The sequence below is a fragment of the Sinohyriopsis cumingii genome, chromosome 16, assembly GCF_028554795.1.
Source record: "Sinohyriopsis cumingii isolate HCF-2022 chromosome 16, ASM2855479v2, whole genome shotgun sequence".
NCBI lineage: Eukaryota > Metazoa > Mollusca > Bivalvia > Unionida > Unionidae > Sinohyriopsis > Sinohyriopsis cumingii.
Window position 1 is genome coordinate 83,914,458 of NC_142976.1, and position 26,292 is coordinate 83,940,749.

Genomic DNA, 26,292 nt, shown 5'->3' on the forward strand with positions numbered 1-26,292 from the left:
GTAAGTACTGTGGTCTCCCACTTGTTAGAGTGGTACCCTTGCCTCCCATTATGCTCTGCACAAGAGTTCAGTCATGCACCATTGAATGGCTGATAACAGTGGAGAAGTTCAAGATGGCAGTTGTTGTTGTTGTGTTTAATGCCATTTTTCAGCACACGATAGGCTATAAATGGCAGCCAGTATTAATGGCGGAGGAAGAACCTGGGAAAACCCCGGAAAGAACCACCAACCCACAAGAAGCTACTGGCAAGCTTTCTCACATACCAACATTGGCCGAATCTACAAGATGGCATAAGTAATACAAAAAATGCATTGGCAATAAAGAAACAACATTAAATAAGTTATGTCCAGCTGCTGTGCCACTGGATTTTTTGTTGTATTAGTCAAAACTATGTCAGTTGAAGAAGTATTTCGCATTTATTTAAGGTGTCACTATGCACTACCATCACTTTCAACCATTATTTGTGACTTGGGGGCTGGCTGCACCATTATTGTCTGAGATGCTTTATTTAAGGGACAGTTTTATCATTTGTGGTTTACTGTTAGGTTACATTAAGTTTCATCATTTTCGAGTATACCAACTTTCATGTCATGCAGCAAACTTGTATTTTAAAATGCATTAATGGAACAGATAATGTTTTCAGGATGGATGTGATTGGATTTTGTAATTCAATAGATACCTATTTAAGCAATGCAGTTTTTGGAGCCCTACATTTTTACCAATTTTATCTATGTCATTTAGAGAAATAAAAGTTTTCTAGTTGCAATGTGATAACCATGACTGAAAATCTGGATAGGTCAAGTATTATTATTAGTACTACATTAAAAACATGCTCAGAGAATAAATCTCTATCTTAGATCACTGACTTGTTTCTGCACAGAAATTATTTGATATATGTAGCTATTAACACATTAACCCCTAGCGACGAGTTAACGTAGCCTACTGCCGAGCTCTGTAGCGTCATAGTCATGCATGATACACTAAAGTGGGTGGTATTATAGAAAGGTAGACAGATGTAGCTTACAATCATATCAAATAATCTGGAATATCTAGTTGCACTACAAAATACGGATTTAAAAAATCTCATTTTTTGGACCCAACTTTTTTCTACCCAAAATTCGCCCGTGGTCGGAATCCGATTTTGTGTCTGGATTTTAGACCTTTTGATCTCAGATCTAAGGCAAACCAGTATGAACTGCAAACAGATTGACGAGCCTTTGCAAAAAAGTAGGATAAGATGGGCATTTGGAATAAAGAGTGGTCTCGATACAAAAATAATGGCTCCCTTTAGCAAAAAAAAAAAAAAAAAAGAACTCAGCTTTTACCCTTCTGCTCATGCGCGAGCCAAATAACCAATGAAAAACGATGTTTCTAACGCAACTAGGCAGTATGTTATTGAAAGATCACTTGGGATTTGGTGTTTTTGGATCTATTCAGAAATAACATTCAAAATGTGTTTCCTACTCGATTTTCAGGCAAAAATGACAAACCTTCAGGGGTTAATGTGTTAACTGAGTATCATTAACATGAAAAAAAAAAGTGCTTTTCTGTAAAGTAGATGTTAGGTTTACCTATGTGCTGTTAAGCACTGGTGATCTTAAGAGACTTTTAAAAAATATAACTTAACTTGGAATTTAATAATATTTTCCTTCATAATTTAGTCTGACAGGTGGTGATGATATTTTTATTTCAGGAGATGTTGTTTGATGTAAAGAAATATTAATAGTTTATCTTTCTGTTTACTTATAATTTGATTATCTCTTGGTCAGATATGCAGAAATTTTAGGGTTGTCCATGACATATTAGAACTGCTACTCAGAGTGTGACATATAGAATCTATGTTGGGTTTTGGACAGAGACAAGGAAATCCCGGTCGCAGGGTTACATTATTTGTCTCCCCACGAGGCAAGCCTCGTGGGGAGATGTATAATGTAACCCTGTGACTGGGATTTCCTCGTCTTGGTCCAGACCCCAATGTAGATTATTTTTCTCACCCAATATTTTCCTTTAATGTAAAACGAACTCATCACTAGTGTAATATAGTTCACATGAAAATGTTACATGTGGCTCCTTAATACAAATATGTTAATGTGGGCTGTGGTGTGACTTTTGCATAACATTTTATTAGCGTGAGCAAAGAAAAATAACAACATAAAATGTCGCATAGTAATGAGGTATGATCACATTTAATATATGGATTTTATATGAAATTGACAATAAATAATTAATATTTATGACAAGAAACTCTTTCATTTTCATCAGTTCCAATTTTGAAAAGTTATATTGTAAATAATGAAACAATACTGGGTACTCTAATGTATTTATAGTTACTTTTAGTACAAGCTGCAACGAAGAGTAACATGTTGCATTAGATTATTCAGGGGCTAGTGATCTGTGTCACTATCGTATATAGCTCTCCTTTTCTTTGGAGGAGGTGAAACTGTTTGTGACATACTTGTGTTGTCCTTAATATTGATTGTAAAATTACCCCTGTGTATAAGAGACCCTCCAAGTACAGACCCTAGCAAATAACCATATGCTAAACTTTCAAGTTGACAGATTCTTTGAAAATTTATTTGTTTGTCTTGGAAATATGGGAAGTGCTATAGTGAAGTTTGCTTATGAATTAATGTGTTGATGGATAAATGATTCCTTCTGGCTGGTAAGTGCATTATTTGTCATTAAATGTTGTAGGTATATTTTTTATTCAAGTGGGGCACAATGGAGATGCTCAGCAAAATAAGAATAAAGCATGTTTGACATAACACATTTGTGGCTGTTACTAAGTTTTCCGCGGTTGTTAAGAGAGTTGGGAGGCTATGAAGTGTATAGGTATATAGTCTATGTGCATGGATCATTGTTTTCTGTCATAGTTCATTACACACAGCATTGACAATTTTATCCTATCTGTAGCACAGTCAATTTTCAGGTCAGCATCATTAAATGTAGCTAACCGTATATAATTTGTTTCACACAAAGTATTTAAAACTTCTAGTTAGGTAGCTTTAGCTACATTTAATGACGCTGACCTGAAAATGTACTGAGCTAGGTCTGCATAAAGATAAAATTGACCATGCTGTTTGGAACAAACTAGCATAATACCAGTGTGTGTCTTTGTCTGTCTCAAAAAGTTTTTGTATGGTGTGTTCTCAAAGATGGATAGACGTTAGGTTACCATGTTTTAAAAAAATATTTTTGTTGTTGTTTGGTTTTAGAACAGCTATGTCAGGCACAGCAGAAGACATCAAGGTTTTTTTAAAAAGTAGTTCTGAGCACATGGACACCTTGACTGAGATGACTGGTCTGAGATGATTAGACTGAGATAAGAAAAGTAAGGTTAGCAAAACAGCTAGATTTCTCTGTCGCATGGGACCGCTCCAGTGGCCTAGTGGTTAGAGCGTCTGCCTCAGATGCGGGAGGTTGTGGGTTTGATCCCCAGTCGAGTCATACCAAAGACTTGGTGCTCAGCATCAAGAAGTTAGTGTTAGGACTGGTTGGCCTGGTGTCAGGATAAAGTGACTTGGTGGGACATCATGCTACATGTCTGAGGCATGATGCCCCAGTGCTAGACATAACTATAAACTGTCACACTGCAGACATCATAGCAATATGACAGAAAAATTGTTAAAGCTATGTTAAGAATCCAAATCACACACACACAGACACTGTCGCATGGGTGAGAAAATACAAGAATATATCACCATACTACTGAGGAATTTTGAGAATTTTCGGAGATGATTAACAATTGACTAATGCTCAGTTAACTGGCTTGGATATTGCTGGTTGTTCAAATATGCAAACTGTCTTTATGGAACTGCTGCTTAATATATGTAATTAAAAAAAAGCTGATGGCCATTAGTGCATTAATCATGCCAATTCGAGTATTTTATCATCTTAGTGATGTTGAATTTTCAAGTACAGTAAAACCTGTCATGAGCGACCTCTGCTATGAGCGACCACCTGTCATTTCCGACCACAATCGTAATGCACGGATCGATTTTACTATATAAACGCTCTGTTATGAACGACCACCTGCTGAACGCGACCAGCGACCGCGATTTCTTGGCAAAATATGCATTTTGACACTGCTATGAACGACCGCATCGCCAAAAAATCAAAACAGATTGACACCACTGACCTTAACTTAATCCTTTGTAAACACTAGAGCTCGGGATAAATGTAGTATGCAAACAAAGTGCACATTAAATAACACTATAGTTGAACAACCATATATCGGGATAAACACCTCTAACCATCATTTAATCCTTTGTAACAAAGACTGCATAAATAGCAAAGATTGCTCTAATAAAGTATTTAAAAATAATTTGTCTTACCAGTTTTGTGAAATTTACAACTCCAGCGTACGGTGTCATTTGTAAACTGCAGTAAACCAGACTAAAGTACATGTCACTAACCGCCGTTGTACTGCCGAAGTCATGTGAATAGCCAGTAAGAGTAACATCAAAGGGAGTAATGATGGATATACGCAGTCAATTTAGAGGTTTGTATTTTTTCTTTATCTGTATGAAAACTCACAAAACGCCGGTAGTCCTTATGTCCAAGTGAGAAATCGTTTGAAAGGGCTTCAGTGTTGGTTTGAGTACGTCGTTTTCTTTCCAGTTAATCCATAATGCCTGGACGGTGAATGAGCTCATTGTCTTTAATACTAGTAAGTGAGAATCATTTCCGGATTTTTTTAAAATTATTTTTTATTTCTTTTGTTAGTGTTTCACCAAGCCACAATCTGTTTACGTGGGTGCAGATGGTCGGAACATTTGTTTATCGAGCTATAACGCTGTTGATTTAAACTTCGTCTCAGAATAAATGTACAGTATTGTTTCCTGACGAGTTAATTATGTCTTTTGGTTTCATTCATTGGTACATAATATATATTTATTCCACAATTCCCCAAAACCTGATCAAAACCGATAGTCTTTATAACGTCAACACTAATAACAACGGCAGAATCTCCGCTGAGAAAAAGAAAAATTTTAACACTGGAAGAAAGGATTAATGTCATTGAAAGAAATGAAAAAGACGAGACCACTCGCAAAATAGCAGTCAGCTTAAGCGTCGGTAAAACGCAAGTTCAAAATGTAATCAAAGACAAGAAGTCCATTAGAAACGAATGGCAGAAAGGTGCACAAGCAAAGAGGAAATATGCCACGGCACGACGGACAGTTTACGGAGATCTGAACGAGCGAGTATGGGAGTGGTTTTGTGTCGCAAGGAGTAAAAACATACCAGTAAGTGGGAAGTTGATTCATGAAAGGGCAATAACTGAGATACATGTTCAGACTAAATAGCTGAGTAAAACATGTCAACAAAGAAGTATAATGGATTTCTTTAAAAAAAAACAAGTGAATAAGTGTATAAAATAAGATATATACATCATATCTGTTAATTTTTTGTATATATTAATGTGATGTTGAAACATAAATTTTATTCTCGTTTGATAGATGTATATCTTTATTATATAAAGATATTTTGAGAGGAATGCATGCATTATTTAACAAGATTCATGAATAAAGGATATGATACATGTACAGTGAGTATGGGTATTATTTATTTTTCAACAATGCTAACTATTGACCCTGAAAACCAGTCCATTTTCACACACCTCTTATGAGAGACCACCTGTCTTGAGAGACCGCTTTTGGTTGGCAGAAGGGGCGGTCTCTCATAACAGGTTTTACTGTACAAGGTTACCAAAATCAAATTATATGAATCATTGCACAATTGGCAGGTGTCACAATCTACCTATATAAACATAGATCTCATGCAAGAAGTATGAACAAATATAAACAATCATTACCAAAATATAACTCAAGTAAATATTGTTATTAGCAATTGTTTATATAATGGGAATTCTTTTAATGATATATTTCCTCAGGGCATGTATTATAGGAAATAAATTTTTCAAACTAAACAGTTATTGTGTTTAAAAGCATTATTCCTTATTTTATGCTAATATACTTGTTAGTTATTGGCAGCAAAGATTCCAACCATGCAATTGTCCCCCAAAATTACATTGCATAAATAAATATCTGTTGTATTACCGATTCCTACCATCCAACCTTGTTATCTGTTCCATTTTTGCATTTTAAATTCATTGTATGCTCAGTGGCATGAAAATCAATTTACCATGTATGTTGGGATACTGTATTTGTTGTGACGCCATTAATGAATTTTTAAAGTAATTTTTTTTGTGCACTGTATGTTCTGAGACACATCGGTTTTTTTTTAGTCTGAAGTTGTGGGACACCTTTTAAATCATTGGAAAATTACATGTCGGAAAATGCACTCCAACTGAAATTTTATTTAAAAAAATATAAAACTCTGTACCTGAGACAAAACTCTTTAATTCACCACAGCAGCATCTTGTCAACACAACCCTTCTGCATACGTACAATCCTTTCTTTTAGTACTTGAATCTTTTTTTAGCTTTCCCATGAAAAATTATTGTTAGAGGCAACACATCTCCTGAAGCAGAAACTTGAAGGACCAAAGTCAGTCATGCTAATTCTCACACTTTTAGCCCCCATATTATCTTCAGTCTGTTCAGGAATGAGATGAAAGTTCTAGACTTTCATCCATGTAAAGGATCATATTGTCAGCGAAATCATCTTCTCTTCTGGCCTTCATGAATTCATCAGTTGAATTTTTTGTTCATATAATCTTCTGGGCAATGCTGGGTCGTTGTTGTCCATGCATGAAACACTATATTTCGTGTCACTTTAAAAATGTTCCATTGTTTCAATTTATTTTACAAATTCCCTGAATACTGGTGAAAAGGAAGTTAGCTTCCATATCTCAGCCGACTTTGTATTTATAAAACAAACACAAAAAAACAATTGACACATTTAAAAGAATCCAAAGTCGGCTTGCTTTGTAATAATATCATTTTTTTTGTAAAAATTGGCTTAAAAGTATTCATATTTGGCTACCGAGGTCTGCTTGCTTTGTAATTAAAATAACCTTTGTCATTGATGTCCTGTCGGTAGGTTCAAACAATGAGTTTACTGTTTGCTTCCAGTTTTGTTGATTCACAGGCTCGGCTTCTATATCTGCTTGGCCTTGGCATCTGTAGTTATAACTAATACAGATGGCCGTTGATGTCTGGGGGTAAACAGTATACACAGAAAAACCTACCTTTTGTAACCCATGCTGGCAAAAAGATTGTCACCTGCACTCAAGTGAATGTATTTTCAAATAATGATTTTTATTTGTGGGCTACTGTCATATAGTTGACTGGATATAATTCAGTCTTGATTATATAGCACCTATATTGTCATGCATGAATGGCAGTTGTCTTCCAGCAATTGGTTGATTATTTCCATCTTGTTTGCGATTTTGTTGGATACAGTTTTCAGTCAGATAATACATTCAGACTTTCGAGTACAACCAAACACGATTTGTTTCTCAGTGTTCATGTTAATGAACAATGTGTTGTGTGTTACCGGACATAAGTTAAACACGCTACAGTATGGATACCTACACTACATATACAGAGTTGGTGGACATATTTTATTCATGATGAAAGAAAGAATAATAAATGATATTAATATAAGATTAGTTTCTTTCATTTTATTATCAAATAAGAATTTTTATCTATTTTATTGGTGAAAACAAAGTTTCACCATAAGTTCTGGGACAGGGAAAAAAAATGTTATCGTGTTCCAATATATGCAGTAAATACAGTATTATAAGATGTTGAAACGTGATGTGAGATAATGGTAAAACAATCGATCAGACTTTTTCAAATAAAGCATCTTGCAGTCTCTCACTATGTTCCCCCTCCCCAAACTCACACATAATGGCTTAAATGACGGTGCTGCATAGTAACATTTCAGACATCTTTATCTTGAATTTCTCCACTGGTATCGACCATTCAACAGTGTGTGCCTGGCCTCTTGTGTAGAGCATTGTTGGAGGCCAGGATACCACACTACCCCTCTTGTGAGGCCACCACTTCTTTAGCAGGTGCATTTCTAGAGGGGCATCACATAGATATGTGTAATAATTGCAATAAGATGTAAGTAAGGCCTAACTGTTTTTGAAGGAATCAGTATTTTCACTTTAGAATGACATGAATGTTATGTACTCAGTGTGATCAAACTTTTTTTAAATGTCATTAGAAATATGAATACCATAGTATCATTTATTTTCATGGGTACATAAATTCATGGTTTTGCCTGTCATAGTTTGCTTATTTGTAGGCATTTAATGTTGTGGTTTAACATCTAGAAATACACAAAATAATGGATACAAAAGAACAAAACTGTGCCAGTGCAATGGTGGTCACTTGAATGGATAAAACAATACTACTACATGTATGATTACAAATCAAAGACACGACCAGATCAATACTTGCACTGTGCTTTTATCAAGTTCATAACATTATTGGAAGCCAACACAGCCAACAACAATTAAAAACTGCTACCACTTGTATAAGCACAAGTGCTCAGTATCAGTGGAAGCCAATGCAACCAACAACACTAAGGCAATCAATTAATAACATCTGTGTGATCTCTTACTTAAACCATTGTCAATAAAGCTGCACCATCACTACTTCTGAATATGATGGTGTTAACACAATGGCTTAAGTGTGGTAAAATTCAACTTACAGTAGATCCCCTCACTTTCTAGCTGACCATTCCAGTGGCCTAGTGGTTAGAACTTCCCCCTAGGATGTGAGAGGTCACAGGTTTGAACCCCAGCTGAGTTACACTAAAGACTTTTAAAAATGGTACTAACAGCTACCTCGCTTGGTGCTCAGCATTAAGAGGTTAGTGTTAATTCAGTCACCATCACAGAAAAGAAAGTGAAGAGAGTATAACAGGTACAGCAAGGAAAACCAGGCAGAGATGGCCAGATACTTGATTGATAATAGTGTTTCCAATGCTGCCCACAAATCTGAATTGTAAGATCAGTAGTGAACTGAACTGTAAGATAACTGAGGTCAATGTACAGAAAATAAGAGACCAATACTTTATGTTGAAAAAGAAAAATTGGCAAGAACTTTAAAATCTACTCAAATCACCAAGTGGCAGCCTTTTGATGTTGGACAGAGAGGTTTTGAAATAAAAATTATCTGTATGCACTTATGCCAGTTATGTAAAATACATGACAACCCAAACCATCTTACCCGTTTTGTAAGAGACCAGATTTTTAGAACTTTTTTTTTTACCATTAAAATCTGACTAGCAATTTACATATTAGCTACCTCAGGGCAAAGTGTCCTAATTCCTTGATTTAATATGAGTCGTGGCAAACACAGACTCTGTTATACAGTTTGACTATCACTTGATTGTATTTGGATCAGCTCATAAACCTTGCCTTCATGTTCTTGATCCAATATACAGTTAGAAACTCCAACTTTGGGAGCTTTTAACTTCTTAATTAACTACCGCTTTATCAGTGATAAATTCGCTCTTCAGTGTACTATCAATCTGTCTTCTAATCTGACTATAGTTTCATCCTACACTGCCAGCAGCTTGTACCCCATTACTGATTTTCAAACTGAAAGCATCAAGGATATAATAAATAAACTAAACTTGATCAATTATTGATTCTTTTATAATTTCTAAATTTATTGCTACCAAGTGGGCCTTAACACAGTCACTTTCTTTGCAATTCATACCTAAAGGAACTTAAGCACTAATGCCGCATCCATATTTACACAGGTGAGTATGTGTTGTAAAGACAGCAATAGTGATGTAGTTCTTAGTGTTCTGTAGACTCTGGATCAATCTGTAAATTTCTGTAACTTTGAGATGTAAGTGTGTATTTCTCCCACACTACTTTTTTTCCCCTCAGTATTTTAGACATATTAGAATTAGACATTGCAGACATAGGATGCAGATGACATAGTATTATCTTCTCTGTATATGTAGGCCTAATATCCACCCCTTCATTGAAATGAACTACCAGCATTCGGAAAATTACAATGAACATGCTCTTTGGTTACATTGAAAACATCAGTTTGGTTTGAAATGCAAAGAAGATGAAGATGGTAGGGACCACTTGATGACAGTGTTGGGTTAGAAATTATAAATAAATGGATGAAATGAGTACATTTTGTACATTTTCATGGTGAATGTTAAGTCAGATAACAAAATTATGGTTCCTGCACAGTAAGTTGAGTTCAAGACCCAGTATCTTAGCAAAAAAGGTTAAGGACATTGAGACCCATTGGTCAATAATCTCCCGAGTCAAACCAGACCGTACTAGAGCCTTTAGACGTTGTGTGTATATAATGTCCCATTCATGATATTCATGTTTGAATGATTGTTGGAATTTAATGGTGTTTTGCATGCCATGTGAACTAAAACGTTTAGACCTATTATTCTTTTTGACTCTTTGCAGCTAAATTACAGAACATTTTTAATGCTTGCAAATGTTTTAGAAAAATGAGACTAAGATTTCAAGGATTCCCTGTGTCTGCTAGAAGTTTAATTTTTTATTAAACAAATGGAGATGAGGTTTAGTTTCTGATATGCTTAGAGAAATACAGTCGTTATTTAGCTGTGGTTAATTTTGCTTTGTTATTCTGTACTTACAGGTAGCTCCACCAGAGTCATTGAATGAAATGTACAACCAAGTGATAGAATCGCCAGCCCGACACTATCTTATTGGAATCCTTATGACAGTAGTAGTTTTTATACTTTGTGTTGGAATAACCTGTGGTCGAGTTTCAAAGAGAGTTGGAAAAGAACAGAAAAACAAATGATGAACAAGATCAAAACTAATCTATTTTTTATATGACCTTTGTCCTGACCAATCCCTCTGTGCCTGTGTCCTAAAAATGGAATAAATTATAAGTTCAGACAAAATTTGGTTAACAAATCTTTTAATTTTCCAGAAAAGTTTTGAAAATATTTCTGGTGTTTTGTTTAACATATGAAATTTCCTGTAATAAAAGCTTGTTACTAAATCATATCATCAGTAATCCAGATATCTGGATTCTTCAAGTTCTTAGACAACATGTTTCCAGATTTTTTAAACACTGTCAGTAGTTGTAAAAATTTTGGACAGCAAGTACTTTTATTTTTAAGAAGTTAAAAATAAGTTCATGCTGGCATGTAAACTAACATTTATTTTGCCCATACTCACAAATGTGTGGTGGAATAGATAACTGTTAGACCCTAATGCAGTTTTGATTACTCAGATTAAATGGTCTTGCCAGCGTTTTTATTTAACTCTACTTGTTATGGACCAAGAGAACTTATTGGGTGACCTGTTGTCTGTCAACCATCCATTCATAAGAACAGGTTAGTTATTGCTAATTTGTTTAAATTACTGGTACAATTGTCATAAAAATTTGACACACATTCAAGGTCTCGTTGGTGATGAAAAGAAAATAGTACCTCTCAATTATCAAATATGACTACAGTGGCATTGTGCAAAATCTTAACACTGCTCCATATCAACATAGGATTTTCTCCAAAAGTCTTCTTATGATGTCTAGTGTTCCTGAATAATGAAAATTGGGCTGGTCTTAAATCCAGTATGGCACCATGGAACCAAAAGACCTTTATGTGATATCTGCTTGGTCCTAAATGGAAATGGTGCTTATCAGACTGCCACTACATTGACTTTTTAAAGTCTTATTTTTGCTGTTCCTTCTAAATGTAAGTCATTGACATGTGGTATTCACCAAGATTTGTGATGTCTGATTGGTCCAAAACAAGAAATATGCCAATCTGACATTTAATAATCATGTTGATTTAGACTTCTTGTGATATCTAGTTGGTCCTAAAGCAAATGGTACCAGTCTTATATCTAATATGCCCACCACAATGGCCAGCTTGGCGAGCATTTGCTCAAGAATATCAGGGATGGTTTCAACACTCCGGTGTTAGAAGAAACAACAGACTTACATTAGATTACTGGAAATTCTTTTCAGCCAGTAGAGCATCAATCCATTCAAGAGACTCATGTTTACCATACTCTTAGATGTGATTTTATTTTTCTGAGGTGTCATCATATTCTTGCCACTCTGTCACTTTATCAAAACAATGCTACTTTCTGTGCATAGTACATTTAGAATGAAACTGATTTCACTTCCCTGTGTAGAGGTTATACAATTTTTCAGTACTGTCGTACTTCAGTTATGTTTTTCATGCCATACTCTTCAGACTTGTGTGCAAAATGGTGTGTGTCGTATTTCTGAAAAAGATCGATCATTTGTAAACATCTAATACAGCTTGACATTTGTGAACACTTATCTCCAACAGCAGTAAACCAGAACTGCAAACAGTATTCTTCAGTTGTAAAAGAAAAGGCCATGACATTATTATGTAAGTCTTTTTGTTGTGCCAGCAAGGATATAATACAACCACATTTAACTGTCCCACTTCTAACTTGCATGGTGACAGAATGCACTAGGTGCATTGGAACAAAGTAGGAATATTAATTTTCTGAATGATATTCTAATTTTTAATTGCATACCTTTTGTCCAAACAGCAAAAAAGTAATGATTTTTTAATATGTCAATATTTGGATTAATGACACAAAATATAAGGTGCACAAATCCATTAGTATTCAACTTGAAGCTATATATTGACTTCATTGTCATCGAAATTGCATTGATATTCAGGAAACTGTAGCATGACTAGACCATTTGTTGCATAATAATTCAGTTCCGTACTCTGACCTTGATAAATTTGAAATGGAAATTTTATATATATATATATATATATATATATATATATATATATATAGTGGATCTCACATGCATGCTAATTTAAAATAAATTCATGAAACTCATCAAATAATTTTGTTAAAATTTTGATTGGAATGAGCACAGAAGTGTGACAAAAATTAATTTTATTTAACAAAAAAAGTAAAATAATGTAGTAAAATGAAGGTGAAGTACATATAATCCTCAATCACTATGCCTTAGCATTACATAATGTTTTGTCACCTTTTATCTAATGAATTTCTATTATACATGTTACATATGGAAAAATTATTATTAGGGAACCTACATAAATTGCATACTCATGGGTGGGTGGGAGTAGGTTTGAAAAAAGCGTACACCTGCATATTGGGAGGGGGGAAGTTGGGGGACTGTTAATAAAGACATATGTTCTGCACTTTAAGTATTTTACATGTACGTTAGAAAAGCTTTGGTGGTGACTTTGAGTAAAATTCAAGCTAAATTTTACAGTTGATAATACTTCCTCACGTTTGTCTTCAAGCATTAAAAATCATTCTGGTTAAGTTTCATTACCTTGCATTAAAACTTAAAACTGCTTATTTTAATGAAACTTAATCTTTCAAAGTTTGATTGTCCCCACTATTGATGGAAGGGGAGGGGATGATTCACAAGCATACATATACGTTTTTTATTTATTTATACAAAATTGTATGTTGTGCGATTGGAGGGGGTTGAAACTGGCCAATTATTTTGTGTACATACTTTATGGATAGCCCCTTAGGGTATATAAACCTAACACATGCATTTAATATGTTGCAAGTATTTTGTGGCACTTAAATGTAAATAATATAATGCTTGACTGGTGTCTTTGCTTACAGTGTTACAAAATACATGATCTCCATTTTATGCTTGACTACTTTGCATGTACAGCCAAGGACCACTTTAAAGTTTGGTAAGCAAGCTATATACTACTGTACTTTTATTCAGCTCTAATGCCTTCTCACAAAAATAATTGTATTCTTTGCAGTAAAAGTAGTTTGTTACATAGTAATAATGCTAGCATTCTACCTGTACAATGAACAGTTTTATTATTTTGAATGATGTTTATTGCCTATTAAATTTAAAAATGTTCTAAACTAACATTTCTTAAGAAAGTCTTTGCTTTAATGTACACAAGGTCGCTCTTATTCAAAAGTGAAACTATTGCACTAGATGCATATACATTTTGATAAATTCTTCTAAACAAATCTTCAGACTTTTTGAAATTCCATAAATATTGAATCAGTTGGAAAGTTTTTTTGTACAGATTTTATTTTCAAAGTGTGTCACAAATTTTAAATATTGTTAGAATTTGTGGATATATATATTGTTACATACACACCCAAATCTGTAATACTGGGGGATATAGCATTTGGAGTGTCCATTGCCTGTCTATGAGTGGCTTTGTTTTTGAAGCAACAAACAAACCAGTCAGAGAGTACTTGGGTATCTGAGTACAGGCCAGAATCTGGGACTTGGAGTAGTCTGCAAAAAGAAGAGACAACTACTGATACTTTGGAAGAGGTTACAATTTGCTTTCGGGTCCCCGAGTGGTCTAAAGCACTCTCCGTTACGGATCACTGCCATCTCACCTCTGTCTGCATAGGTTCGAGTCTCAGATTCAGCCAATGTGGGTATGTGATAAAGCTTGCCAGTAGCTTCTCGTGGGTCGGTGGTTCTTTCTGGGGTTTTCCCGGGTTCTTCCTCCACCATTAATAATGGCCGCCATGTATAGCCTATCGTGTGCTGAAAAATGTCATTAAACCCTAAAACAACAACAACAGTTTGCTTTCAGTTAAATTGACCATATATTAGCCATCCAGTAGCCCTTGTTCTTTCTTACATATCATATGTGAGGTTTGTATCTTGTACTATTTTAAGAAACACAGTGGAGAACACTTTCACATAACTGACCTTTGCATGAAACTAATTTGGAACCTGCACCTGCACATAGCCTAATTACAAGTTTACTGATGTTTATCACAGATATTCAACTTTTCATGCCTTAAAAGCAATCTCCTTACTTTTATGGTATTGAATAGCTTCAGCTTGTCTACCTATGGTTATGATCATGCTGGCTAGGCATTGTGCATTATGCCAAATGAAATATTACATACTGATTGGTTAGCTGAAATGATTAGCAGTTACTTCTAATTCTTCTAACTGAGCTTTTAGTGTGTTCTACTAAATGTGTGTGTGTGTGTGTGTGTGTGTATATATATATATATATATATATTATTTTCAACATATTTCTGAGGCCAAGTTATGTGCACTCTGAGGCCAAGTTATATGTGCACTTTGAATACTCAAGTCCTAATATTTTGGCACTTGTTGCAGTCCAACTTGATACATGTGTCAAGCAAACTATATGGAGTTGCCTTTTCATACTTAGACTTATTTGTTGCCAAGTAGTATGTAGGTAGTATGTAGTCTTATTAGTATGCAGATTAACAATGCTATAACATAGGGTACTAGAGAAGGTGGTGTGGGTGGGTGGGTAGGCATGTTCTCAGGCTGAATTATTGTTTTTGAATTTCAACTAATTGAGGCCAAGCTATGCATGCGCTTTGAATACTCAAGTCCAAATTCTGGCACCTGTTGCAGTCCATCTTGGTATAAATGTTGAGCAAACTATGTGGAGTTGCCTTTTCATACTTAGAATTGTCCCTCTTAAATATTTGTTGCCAAGTAGTATGTAGTCTTATTAGTATGCAGATTAACTGTGCAATAACATAGGGTACTAGAGAAGTGGTATAAATTTTTTAGTACTGGTCCATGGAGTACATTCAGTAGGAGTCGTGACATAAGCAGGTACCCATGGGGATATGTTATCTCTAGATGACGTGTTTTCACTTGATAGTTTTTTTGCAGCTTTTACTTTTTTATCCTGTAACTATATTATTAATTGATCATTTAGTCATTTAAATGATTTTTATTTGCAGATATGTAAAAATAGCAGATTTGCACACATTTTTTGCAAAATGTTAGCATTGAATTGAATGTCTCATAATGTACTTTGTGTTAGTTCATTTATACTCAGTGAATGTAAAGAAACATTCCAAACTACAACTCATTAGTCATGTGTGGTCCAAAACCAGATAGATCCCATCCATTTTAAATTGGGGGTTCAAATTTATTCTGATCATACATTTCTGTAATTTAATATCCTTGACTTTTGTAATAGTAAAATTTGGATATGTTGACTTCTCGCTTTTTTTTCATGTGTATTTAATCTCATTGTTTTGTAGCCATTGTTATGTCGAGGTACATGTAGACTCTAGTTTCAAATAGTACTGTGTAGCCAGTGAAATATTTTTGAGATACCAGATTTTACCAAAGAATGAAACTAAGATCTCTACAGTAGGCATTTAACATAATAATCTTTCAACTGAAATGGATTTATACTACTTTGTTCTATCTTGTTATGATAACTTTTACAAAACAAGTTTCAGCCCATTTTTGTTCAGGTTAAACTTTAGATAAAATTAGTTTTAAAAAGTCTTCAATCTGCATTCAACAATTGCCATTATTTCATCAAGACATGAAGGATCAGAAGCAAAGTTGGGCTAAAGATTAAAGGTCAAAGTTGCTATAAATGTACTGTTACAGTTGCAACAAGTAATTTATATTTTAATTTACATGTAATGTCATTATAACAAATGCTGTAATGTGTTTAAAAGCTTACCTTTATTTTCAAGACACTTTATTGGGTCGTAAGGAATAGTCTTGATTTAAGTGTCAAGCCCATGCTAGTTGGAAGACGCAGTTTTTCATTTGGACATATTTTCAGAACATATTCAACTGGATAGATTTACCTTATATTTGGCTTGACTGATTATGAAAGCAAGATAATTAATTTTATGATACGCTTACTCACCCCTTTCACCTTGAGGTCAGGGTCACAGAAAATTTGTGTTTTATGATGTCATGTAAAGATTTTCATTTCTGAGATTTCCTAAACCCCATAATGGCTTTTTGCCTCATACATGGAAAGTATCGTCATAAATCTAAGACAGTTTATTCTTCACATGTGATCTTGGAGTCAAGGTCACAGTTCTGGAAAATTTATATTAAGGATTTGGTTACAGGTGTTTCAGGTGCTCATATTTTCTAAACTCATTTTTGATACTCTTTATAGTTTCAATGAATTATTGATATGATGAGATGATTTATTCTGCAGTATGCTTGCTTAACCTTTTGAGCTTTGAGTGAAGGTTACAGTAGTAATTTAAGGTAAGGGGTTGACCTGCGTGCCCAGGCTTTATAATAACTGCAAAAGAATGTAGCTGCAAAAATAAAGCAGGTTTAGAATTCTTTTTTAAACAATTTGTTTCCATTTAGAGGAATAGTCTAGTTTGATTATAGAAGAACCAGTTTTCTTTTGTTGATGCTACCAAAGGATTTGAAATCTATTTTACAAGAGTATCTTTTCCCTTATCTCTTTCTAATTATTTGAGAGAATCTGTTTTCTTATTAGGAACTTCATGTTCTCTTTTACAGATTGAAACATCTATTTTGCAATGTTTGTTGTGTGAAATATAACCAGTCATTTTTGGAAACCTGTTAAGGGAGGAAAGATAAACTAATAAAAAGTGATACTTCAGGTTACAAACAGTGATGTGCCCTTATTTAATAAAATTGTTTCTGAATATGAGTATGAGGAGAACAATCAATACATAAGATTTTCTATGGCATATTAGTCCATCATGGTTCTCTCATTGACGAGATGAGCCTTTGTAGCAAAAATTAACAGATTTCACAACATTTTTAAGGCAAGTAACAGTAACATTTTTCTTCAGTCCAAAAGGCAGGGAGTTTTGAAGGATGTTTAAACTTTGAAAACTTAAGCCATGATTGTTGGTTGCTTTAATAATGTTTTCCTTTTATTTATTTATTTTTATTTCTATTCAGCAGCTTTACTAACTTCACATTGAAATTGATCAAATACTGTATCAAAGCTTTTTATGTGCATAATATTCTAAGATTAGTATGACAAGAAATAATAACTTAATAATGTCAATTAATGGGTATTACTTACTCATATATCAGTATAATAACATATGCAAATTAGACAAGTGAAAATTGTGTATAATGTTCTTTTTGTGTAAAACTGCTTGTTACGGCATCTTTGAAACAATTATTTATCATGGTGAAAAATGAGACCTTATGGTAACAATTCATATATTGACCAACTTTGAGAATAAGATTAGATTCTGCATTACTGGCAGCAGTCCAGAGGGAGATAATCTAGGATATTTTAATTTTGGAAACCTAAAATTTAGTCGAATTGATAATTTTACCTTTTCTGTTTTATCTTTTGCTTCTTGTAAACAGCTGATTTAAATATGGAAAGGTGTATTCATAAAACTGTTATATTGAGATTGATCAAATTTATATAGTGCAAGTGTTCTTGTTTGTAGGTCATAAATGTCTTTCTCAAACTATATTTTCATAAATTATATGAAAATTATATTGCATCATATTTGTACTAACTCTGCTATATAACCAGACTTTCATGCCACTTTTGATTCCATAATAAAAGTACAGATCATTAACAGTTTTAATTTTTCTTCTTTTTAGAGTACTGAGTCATTTTTGGGAAATTTAGTGGTTATATTAATTTTATGCCACAGATTTGTATTACTTGATATATTTGATGTTACCATTGTGACATTTTTGCCAATGGAGGGTCTTGTACGTTATTTACATATAAATAACTATCTCAGTTTTTTTCCAACTTTCAGTTTTAATTTTCCCTTCATAAAATATCTTTTCACTTGATGCATAACTTTTTTGTTAAACTTTTTGCATGTATATATGAGGTGGGAATGGTTCACACATATTTAACAATCTCCTAGGAGGTGGGAATGGTTCATACATATTGAACAATCTCCTAGGAGGTGGGAATGGTTCACACACATTTAACAATCTCCTAGGAGGTGGGAACGGTTCACACACATTTAACAATCTCCTAGGAGGTGGGAACGGTTCACACATATTTAACTATCTCCTTGGAGGTGAGAACAGTTCACACATATTTAACAATCTCCTAGGAGGTGGGAATGGTTCACACACATTTAACATTCTCATAGGGGGTGGGAACAGTTCACACATATATTTAATAACTTCATACAGATGTAAATAATTAAGTATACTATGTGGCTGAATTTATTTAAACTTTCTTGTGTACATGGATCACTATATGTGTATTTGTGTGCATGTTTTCTTTTATGGTACATGACTTTTATGATATGTCCCTCAGTTGAGATGGTTGCAACTGTTACTGTTTGTTGCCTGCTGTCATTTACAATTTATATGTTCACTAGATTAAACTGTTTTTGTTTGACATTATACTTGCATTTGATGCAATAGATCTTAAATGGCTTCAAAGCATGCCTTTTTCCCAGTTTTGTCCATATGTATGTATGTATGAGTTTATTTTCATGGCCATCAAAATGGTATTATAGCAGCATCAACAGTTTCTTCCCTGGCCAATGACCAATTGGTTTTAACTGGCGTTACTTATTTTTTTCAATATCAGCTTTTGTATCACAAACTTTTGTCCTTCACAAGACATAGTATCACTCGTTCTAGGACTGTTGGCATTGTTGTCAGCATTTGTAAAGGTTTGGTTATAGTCTTAAGTCACAACCCCTGGAAGATATAGCTTTCCTACTAGAACTATAGAATTACTAAGCATGCCATTTCATATCCTTGTGGCCTTAATCCCTCTCTGCAATCCCAAATCAAAGGATGGGCAACAACTATGATAATTAAATAGAAGAATGTTCTATCATATCCATACACTTTTATCCTCTCTCTGCCTCTCAGTCAAGGTCAAGGACATTTAGAAAGAAAACCTGTACCAGGCAGGAAGCAGGCAAGGTACAATTTTCTGAAATTCTCACTTTTTTATTTGAGAAAATAAATGATGAATGTGATAAAATTAAACAGCAGAATTAAATAATTTGAACTTTTTGCATCTCTTTAAAGTATGTTAAGCAGAGGCATGTCTACCCAATTTGTTCTTTTTAAAGAAATTGTCCATGACATCAGTCTGGAAACACAACAGTCCAGCAACACAAGAAAATTATTTATTGCCATGGCAGTTGGAGTTGAGTATGATGTCCATGGAGAGGCCATCATAGCTGATCTAATGGACCTGCACCTATTTGTTACAAGTCTGGTACACTAATCACTGAATCACCACAGCTCCTGCCTCAATTAGTCGACTCTTATGACATACAGGAGAGTGCATCAGGCCTATTCTGCAGCACTGAGCCTATTGGAGCATTTACACCCAGTTGTCTATTACTATTGATAGTTGTGCTGCTTTTTACTGGTGTATAGAAATTCAACAGAGTATAATATCACCTATTGAAGAAAGTAAAATAAATTAATGGAAATAAGACAAGTAAGGCACATAGAATAATGAAATGAGAGAATCACATACTATATTTACTGGCTTGTATGCTTAGTTCAACCCCCCAACACACACACACTACGTGACTATAAATGGCAACATCAAGAGGTTAGTGTTAGAAGTGGTATTCCTGGTGTCAGGATAATGTGACTGGGCAGAACATCATGCTACATGTATGTGGCATGATGCCCCATTGCTAGACATCACTATAAACTGCCACACTGCAGACATTGTAGCGATATGACTGATTTTTTTTTTTTTAAAAGCTATGAAAAATCCCCCTACCCCCACCCCAATCCAAACTTTTATACCTAATGCTGACTTTGTCTCATGTAGGGAACCACAAACTACCATATGTACCCAATATTGGCTGTGTCATCTTGAGAACTACATCTACTATATGTCCTTGGAATTGACAGTGTCATCTACATGTGAACCTCTCGCATGGGAGGGTTATGCTCAGAAAGTTTAGGGGTGATTCCCATCACTCACTGAAATCTCCCTCACATGCAAAATTATTACTAAAAAATTTAATTTTTTCATTTTTTTTTCAATACTGCATGTGATCAAATGAACTGGGTTAAGCTGTGCAAGGCGATGTAGTTGCTTATTTCACTGTTTCATCCTGGTGAAATGGTTGGCTGGCTTCATTATCTGATGTTTGTCGAAGAGAATTATACAGTGTGTGAGCAAAAGTTATTGTAAGGATTAAAGTTACTAACTGATTATGGTTACTAAAGAGTTCAATAAATCAATAAACATCACTTTGATTCTCTCTGCAATGTCGAAGCATGCCAATACCAAAACACCAAAATCCAAGCAACCAAGATATCACACAGTATTTAGTGATGATTGGAAATGGGAATTTCACTGGTTGCAGTCAAACTTAGGGGACATGAATATGCATTCTGCTTTTCCTGTAACACTGATTTTAAAGTATGTTATGGTGGCAAGAATGACATCACATCATGCAAAAATCCAATCTCAAGAGTATATGAACTGTGACAAACAAATATGCCATCACTGAAATCCATTTTTGCAGAATCTGCATCAAATGTAAAATTACACATACCAAGATAATCTTCTATTTCTGGTAGCAGATACATTTTCAGATCTAGTCTAAATAATGTCATAAATCACACAAAAGTTCTTGTGCAAATGGATAACAACTCGCATAGTGACATTGTTCACAAGAAATCATAGTCTTGATTTTATAATAATAATAATAATCATAAAATTAACTTATTATATAAGCTCACTGTTGTGAGTGACAATCTGCAGAATGCAACCAGTCGCCACAAATTTTAGTCAAAATGTGTTGGGCATTACTGTGAACAATGCATCACAACAACTGATACAAGTGCCACTGACTTTGATTTAATTCTTTGTAAACATGAATGTAAACCAGACTAAAGTTCATGTCACTAACTGGCATTGTCATCTGTAATGCCTGGGTTGAATGGGTTCTTCACTTGCCCATTAACAGAAATTCTGGGCCTCTGAGTAGAACTGTAATGGACCCCAAAACTAGATTAATTTTTTTCTATATAAGAACCTGTGTACAGGGTTGCATATAAAACCTGTTGTAATCTACCATAACTTGGACTGTTGCAAGGAACAAATTTTAATATTGACTGCAAAGATTAATTTATTTTTATAACCGAGTTGATGGTGGGTCCCTAAAATTTGTGAGGTCACTGGGCAATTTCCCTACCTACTCCCTTGGCAGGCCTTGGTTTTTGTCCTCATCTATAATACTAGTAAGGGATTAACCATTTTCCAGATTTAATTGACATTATTAAAGAGTGGTGATAGTGATGAAAACAAAAGTATATGCAACTTAGGTTTAGCCGCAAAGAGTGGATGGTATTATGTATGCGTTTGTGTTTATGTGAAGAATCTTGCTGGCATTAAACCAACATTAGACCTAGACAGTATCAGTCATGAGCAGTACTGGCAGTTAGTCAGCAGTCTGAATCTACACACAAGCGGAAAACAATTTAAATTTCTTGGTGGACTCGTCAGAGTTGTACTAATATTGCCACATTTCAATAGTCATTAAGAAGGACGTTTTCCATTCTGAGGAAAATTCATGCAGACTCTAAAGGAAGCCTTGATCTAGTAGCAGTACATCATCTCCAGAGTGATAAGATCCACAATAATGAGGAATGCCACCAATATAATCTAGCAATGATTTCCCATGAAGTGCCAGAAATGATGGCGATACAGATAAGAAGAGTTTAAATGGCAACAATTACAATGAAAGGACTGATTTGATGAGATGATGTGCATATTTTAATATTAAAAATTGTAAATTTCTTCAATAGTTCTAATTTTTGTCCATTTGCATGCAATAAATCAGGTAAATGGAATTTGATATGTCCTGACCTGATCTGTCTTTTCTGCCACATGTATTCATCTACTAAACCACGGCTAAAATATGTTTTTAATATTGACAATGCATGTCATCTTTGCAGCCACAGCAGATCTGGATTTATGCTATTTGGATTTTAATCACATGTGGAAAAAGTAGACCCTGATACACATTATGTGACAGAAAATCTGGGTTTATACAGTTTTTCTTTAAATTAAAAGTAGAATTAACATATCTCAGTCTATGCTATCAGTTGGAGAAATCATTAGAATAAATAACAGACACTGATCTTCCAGTGCATTATACAATAATAGATCAGCATCAGTCTTGTTTGCATTTAAACTGGACTTGTGAGTATATATGGTAAAAGAGACTTCCATTACTGTGTTTCAGTGTGTTTAGAATGTGTTGTTTCAGAAGGTCTTGAATATTAGCTGAAACTAATCAGCACATGGCCATAATTTTAAGGTAAATAATGCTGTATGGGGAATTGCAGATTTATAAACTTTTTTGTGAAAATGTACAATTTCATCTTTAATGTACTTCAATTTAAACATTTATCAAAGAGTAGATGCTGAATCAGGGTTGATGCTGCTGGTTTGGTTTTGTTGGTTTTAATGGCACTTTCAACATTATTCACTATATCTAGTCGAGGAGATGAGAGCTAGTTGCCTTACCCAAGAATACATTGAAGGAGCCAACCTAGGATGGCCTGGGCAGGATGCTTGGATTGTGAGTCACCAACTGAGTTTCCATGATTGTCTTTGGTGGTGCTTTTGGGGCTTGAAAATCATTTAACCAACATACAGTTGGAGATTTGAGTTTCCACACAATCAAATGACAATACAAAGTAAAGTTCTATTTGAGTGGCTGACAAAACTATCTCTAGCTCAGAGTTTTATGATTTCCAGGACTGGTCTGATGATTATAAAACTTGGAAATTGAGACAGAGTTTTAACTTTCAGCCACTCAAAAGTGGCATTACGAAACCAAAAGCCTTTTCATTGACTTAACACAGAACTCAAGTTCAGACAAAAACTGAAAGTTCTTTGCTCTTTGCTAGATGTGCGTTATCTCTGAATCGGGCAATATTTTGAAAGAACCCCATAATCAGTTCTTGTCCAACATCAATAGAACTTCGACTGCTATGTTTGAGAAAATGTTTTTTAGTTTTTGAGGTGCGATTCTATGAATGGATGCTGTATAAACATAGAATATGCTTTTTGTACAAAAGCAGAATTGTAGCTATAATGCCTTTCATTGTAAACATTTTTGAAGAATAAAGTTTAATCATGAGATTACATTATCTGAATAAACAGTAGATTGAAGTGTTTGTATATGCATTTTATGTGCATTTCATGTGTATCTTTTGCTTATTACTGATGTTAACAAAGAACAACTTACCTTTTTCTCATTCCATCACTTCACCCATCTGTCAGATGTTCAATCTGAAATCATTTCAGCATAATTATATGGACATTATGTGTATTCCAATGCTTTAGAATTAAATGGGGGAATATTTTGGTATTTTCTGTTCTTTCATCTGCCAGGTAGTTTTTGTAGTTGTCTTTAACTTGTACATAAGGGCTGGCATTCTTTATGGCTGTTGGTCCTTGGAAGGAGTGTTCAAAATCAGATGAACAGAAGTTTCTATCAAAATTAAATTTTCAATTATTTTCTGATAAAACTTCATGGAAGTAGTTGTAGCTGAAAGTTGCATCCTTTAACTAACGTATTTGTACTACTTCATCACTGGAAGTTGTGTGCTAGTACTGGTTGTGTGGTTTGAATCTCAGTATGTAATTTAAAAAAACATGGAGTGCTGCAATGGCAAGCCATCAAAGCTGCACTTGTTAAATTGTGTTTGTAAATTCTAGAAGATACATGACCTTTTATGGAACTAGAATTAGTTCTTTGTAAGAGAAAATGTCACTAGCCTAATTTAAAGTTCATACTTTTAAAGAATATACAGTCTTCTGTTATGGCAAATTTTTAACGCTAAGGTTTTTGAAGGACGAAAAAGTAATAGTTTGGCCTTTTTAAAGAAAAGTATTAGTATTGTTCAGAAGTAAAGATCTGTTGATATTTTTCAAATGGATGAGATGGGACTGAGTAATAGTTTCTCAATCATACATGAATGTGACAAAGTCGCACATGGACAGAATTGAAGTTCTGTAAATGAGATCCTATTGGAGTCTGATATTGATAAATCTAAGTCAAAAGGGAATGAGACACTTGAATATTGATGAAACAAAAGTGAATTAAAACACAATCTCTTCATGAGATTTAGCCTCATTGTAAATATGACTGATGTAAACAAGCGAGTCACTTATGAACCTGATTCCAACATGTTAAAAAGGAAGTTCATCATGGCTGAACACGAGTCAGTATGAATCCTGTTAATAAATAAGGCATGTACATATTTTAATTGTCTCATTTGTATTGAGGCCGAACCACGTGTTACAGAGATTTTTGTCACTTATTAATTTTTGAGTGGTAAATGCATCACCATGAATATGCCAGTGAGACTTTATAATGAAATTTTTATGAAATAACTAGGAAAGTTAAACCAGTATATCCGCTTAATGGAGTTCACACAGCTTGCATGGTGAGAGATAAGTATCCAGAGGATATTAATTTTATCAGCTAATGAATATTACTCATGTATTAACATAATATTATATGCAGATCAAACTGACAATTATTATGAGTAGAAAAGAAGAAAAAATGTGGAAATGATCTGGACAAAATAAATTTTAAGAGTGCAATAGTTATCAGAACCTTGATGGTCTAAAGGTTCTTAACTTAATCTAAATTAATTACTGTTGGCCTAATTAAAATGTATTTTGTGTCAGTAACTTCTGGTTTTGTTGTGGAAATAACGTCTTATTTGGTAAAGTAGAGTTGCAAACATTACAAGTATTTTTTGGTAAGCTTTGAAAATGTACCCATTACATGTATTTGCTCCAAATACTTCGATGCCTTCTTTATTTCTTTAGAACTGTGTTTGGAGATTTTTATGATGCATTGTATTTTGTTTTGTACCTGTTCATAAAAAATTCTACAGCTAACCGTAATGTCATCCTTTAGGTCTTTTTTATTTCCTTAAGAGATAATAAGCCATTATAAATAATGTTTCTGTGTAAGCCATGTGTATCATGTAGAGTGATAACAAATAGAAATAAAATATATTTATTTTATATTGATTTGGATGTCTTGTGATTTGGCTTACAAGGCTCGTGGTTAATGGGTGGATGCTTGTCTAACCCCTGTCTGTACCTATACCTTAATATCTATATTCCATTCTTATTTATTCACTTGTACACGTTTCTTGCCTTACAGTTAGCTACATGTGCCTTTTTACTGTACCTGTTTATATACATACGCACATAACTGTCTTCCTAAAGCATATTTCTTGCTTCCTTCCTATTCTTGTATATTTTTTTGTCTTTGATTTTTAAGGTTAGGTGAGGATGGCCTGCATTGTCCATGTCAGCCTTATCGGCATGTGAATATGACCCTGCACTGGCCATAATTGGTTGTCCTTTCCTTTAGTAATTGCTTCTTGCCTCTCTGGAGGCCAAATTCCAGATTCAGTTGATCAAACATGGAACATGGGCTTCTATGATCAAGATTTCAGACCAGTTAAATGAGTTGGTCTGGCATCTGATTGGCTGAGCCCATTATCAATCTGAAGGTCATATTTATGGTCTAATTTTCATCAAACTTGGAATTTGGACTTGCATCATCAGGATCTCTGAAATAAATTGACACTGAGCAAGATTTGTGCA

At 34.3% G+C, this 26,292-nt stretch overlaps 1 protein-coding gene across 1 annotated transcript in view; it reads left to right on the forward strand.

Moving 5' to 3' along the window:
* The window catches only part of LOC149780916 (Golgi apparatus protein 1-like), a 220,331-nt gene extending 194,630 nt beyond the window's left edge, over positions 1-25,701 (forward strand). The window contains exon 25 of the mRNA XM_089938010.1: positions 10,566-25,701. Within this exon, the coding sequence (XP_089794136.1) occupies positions 10,566-10,733 (168 nt within the window). The 3' untranslated portion in view covers positions 10,734-25,701. The remainder of the gene's footprint in view (positions 1-10,565) is intronic.
* The last annotated feature ends 591 nt before the right edge of the window (positions 25,702-26,292 follow it).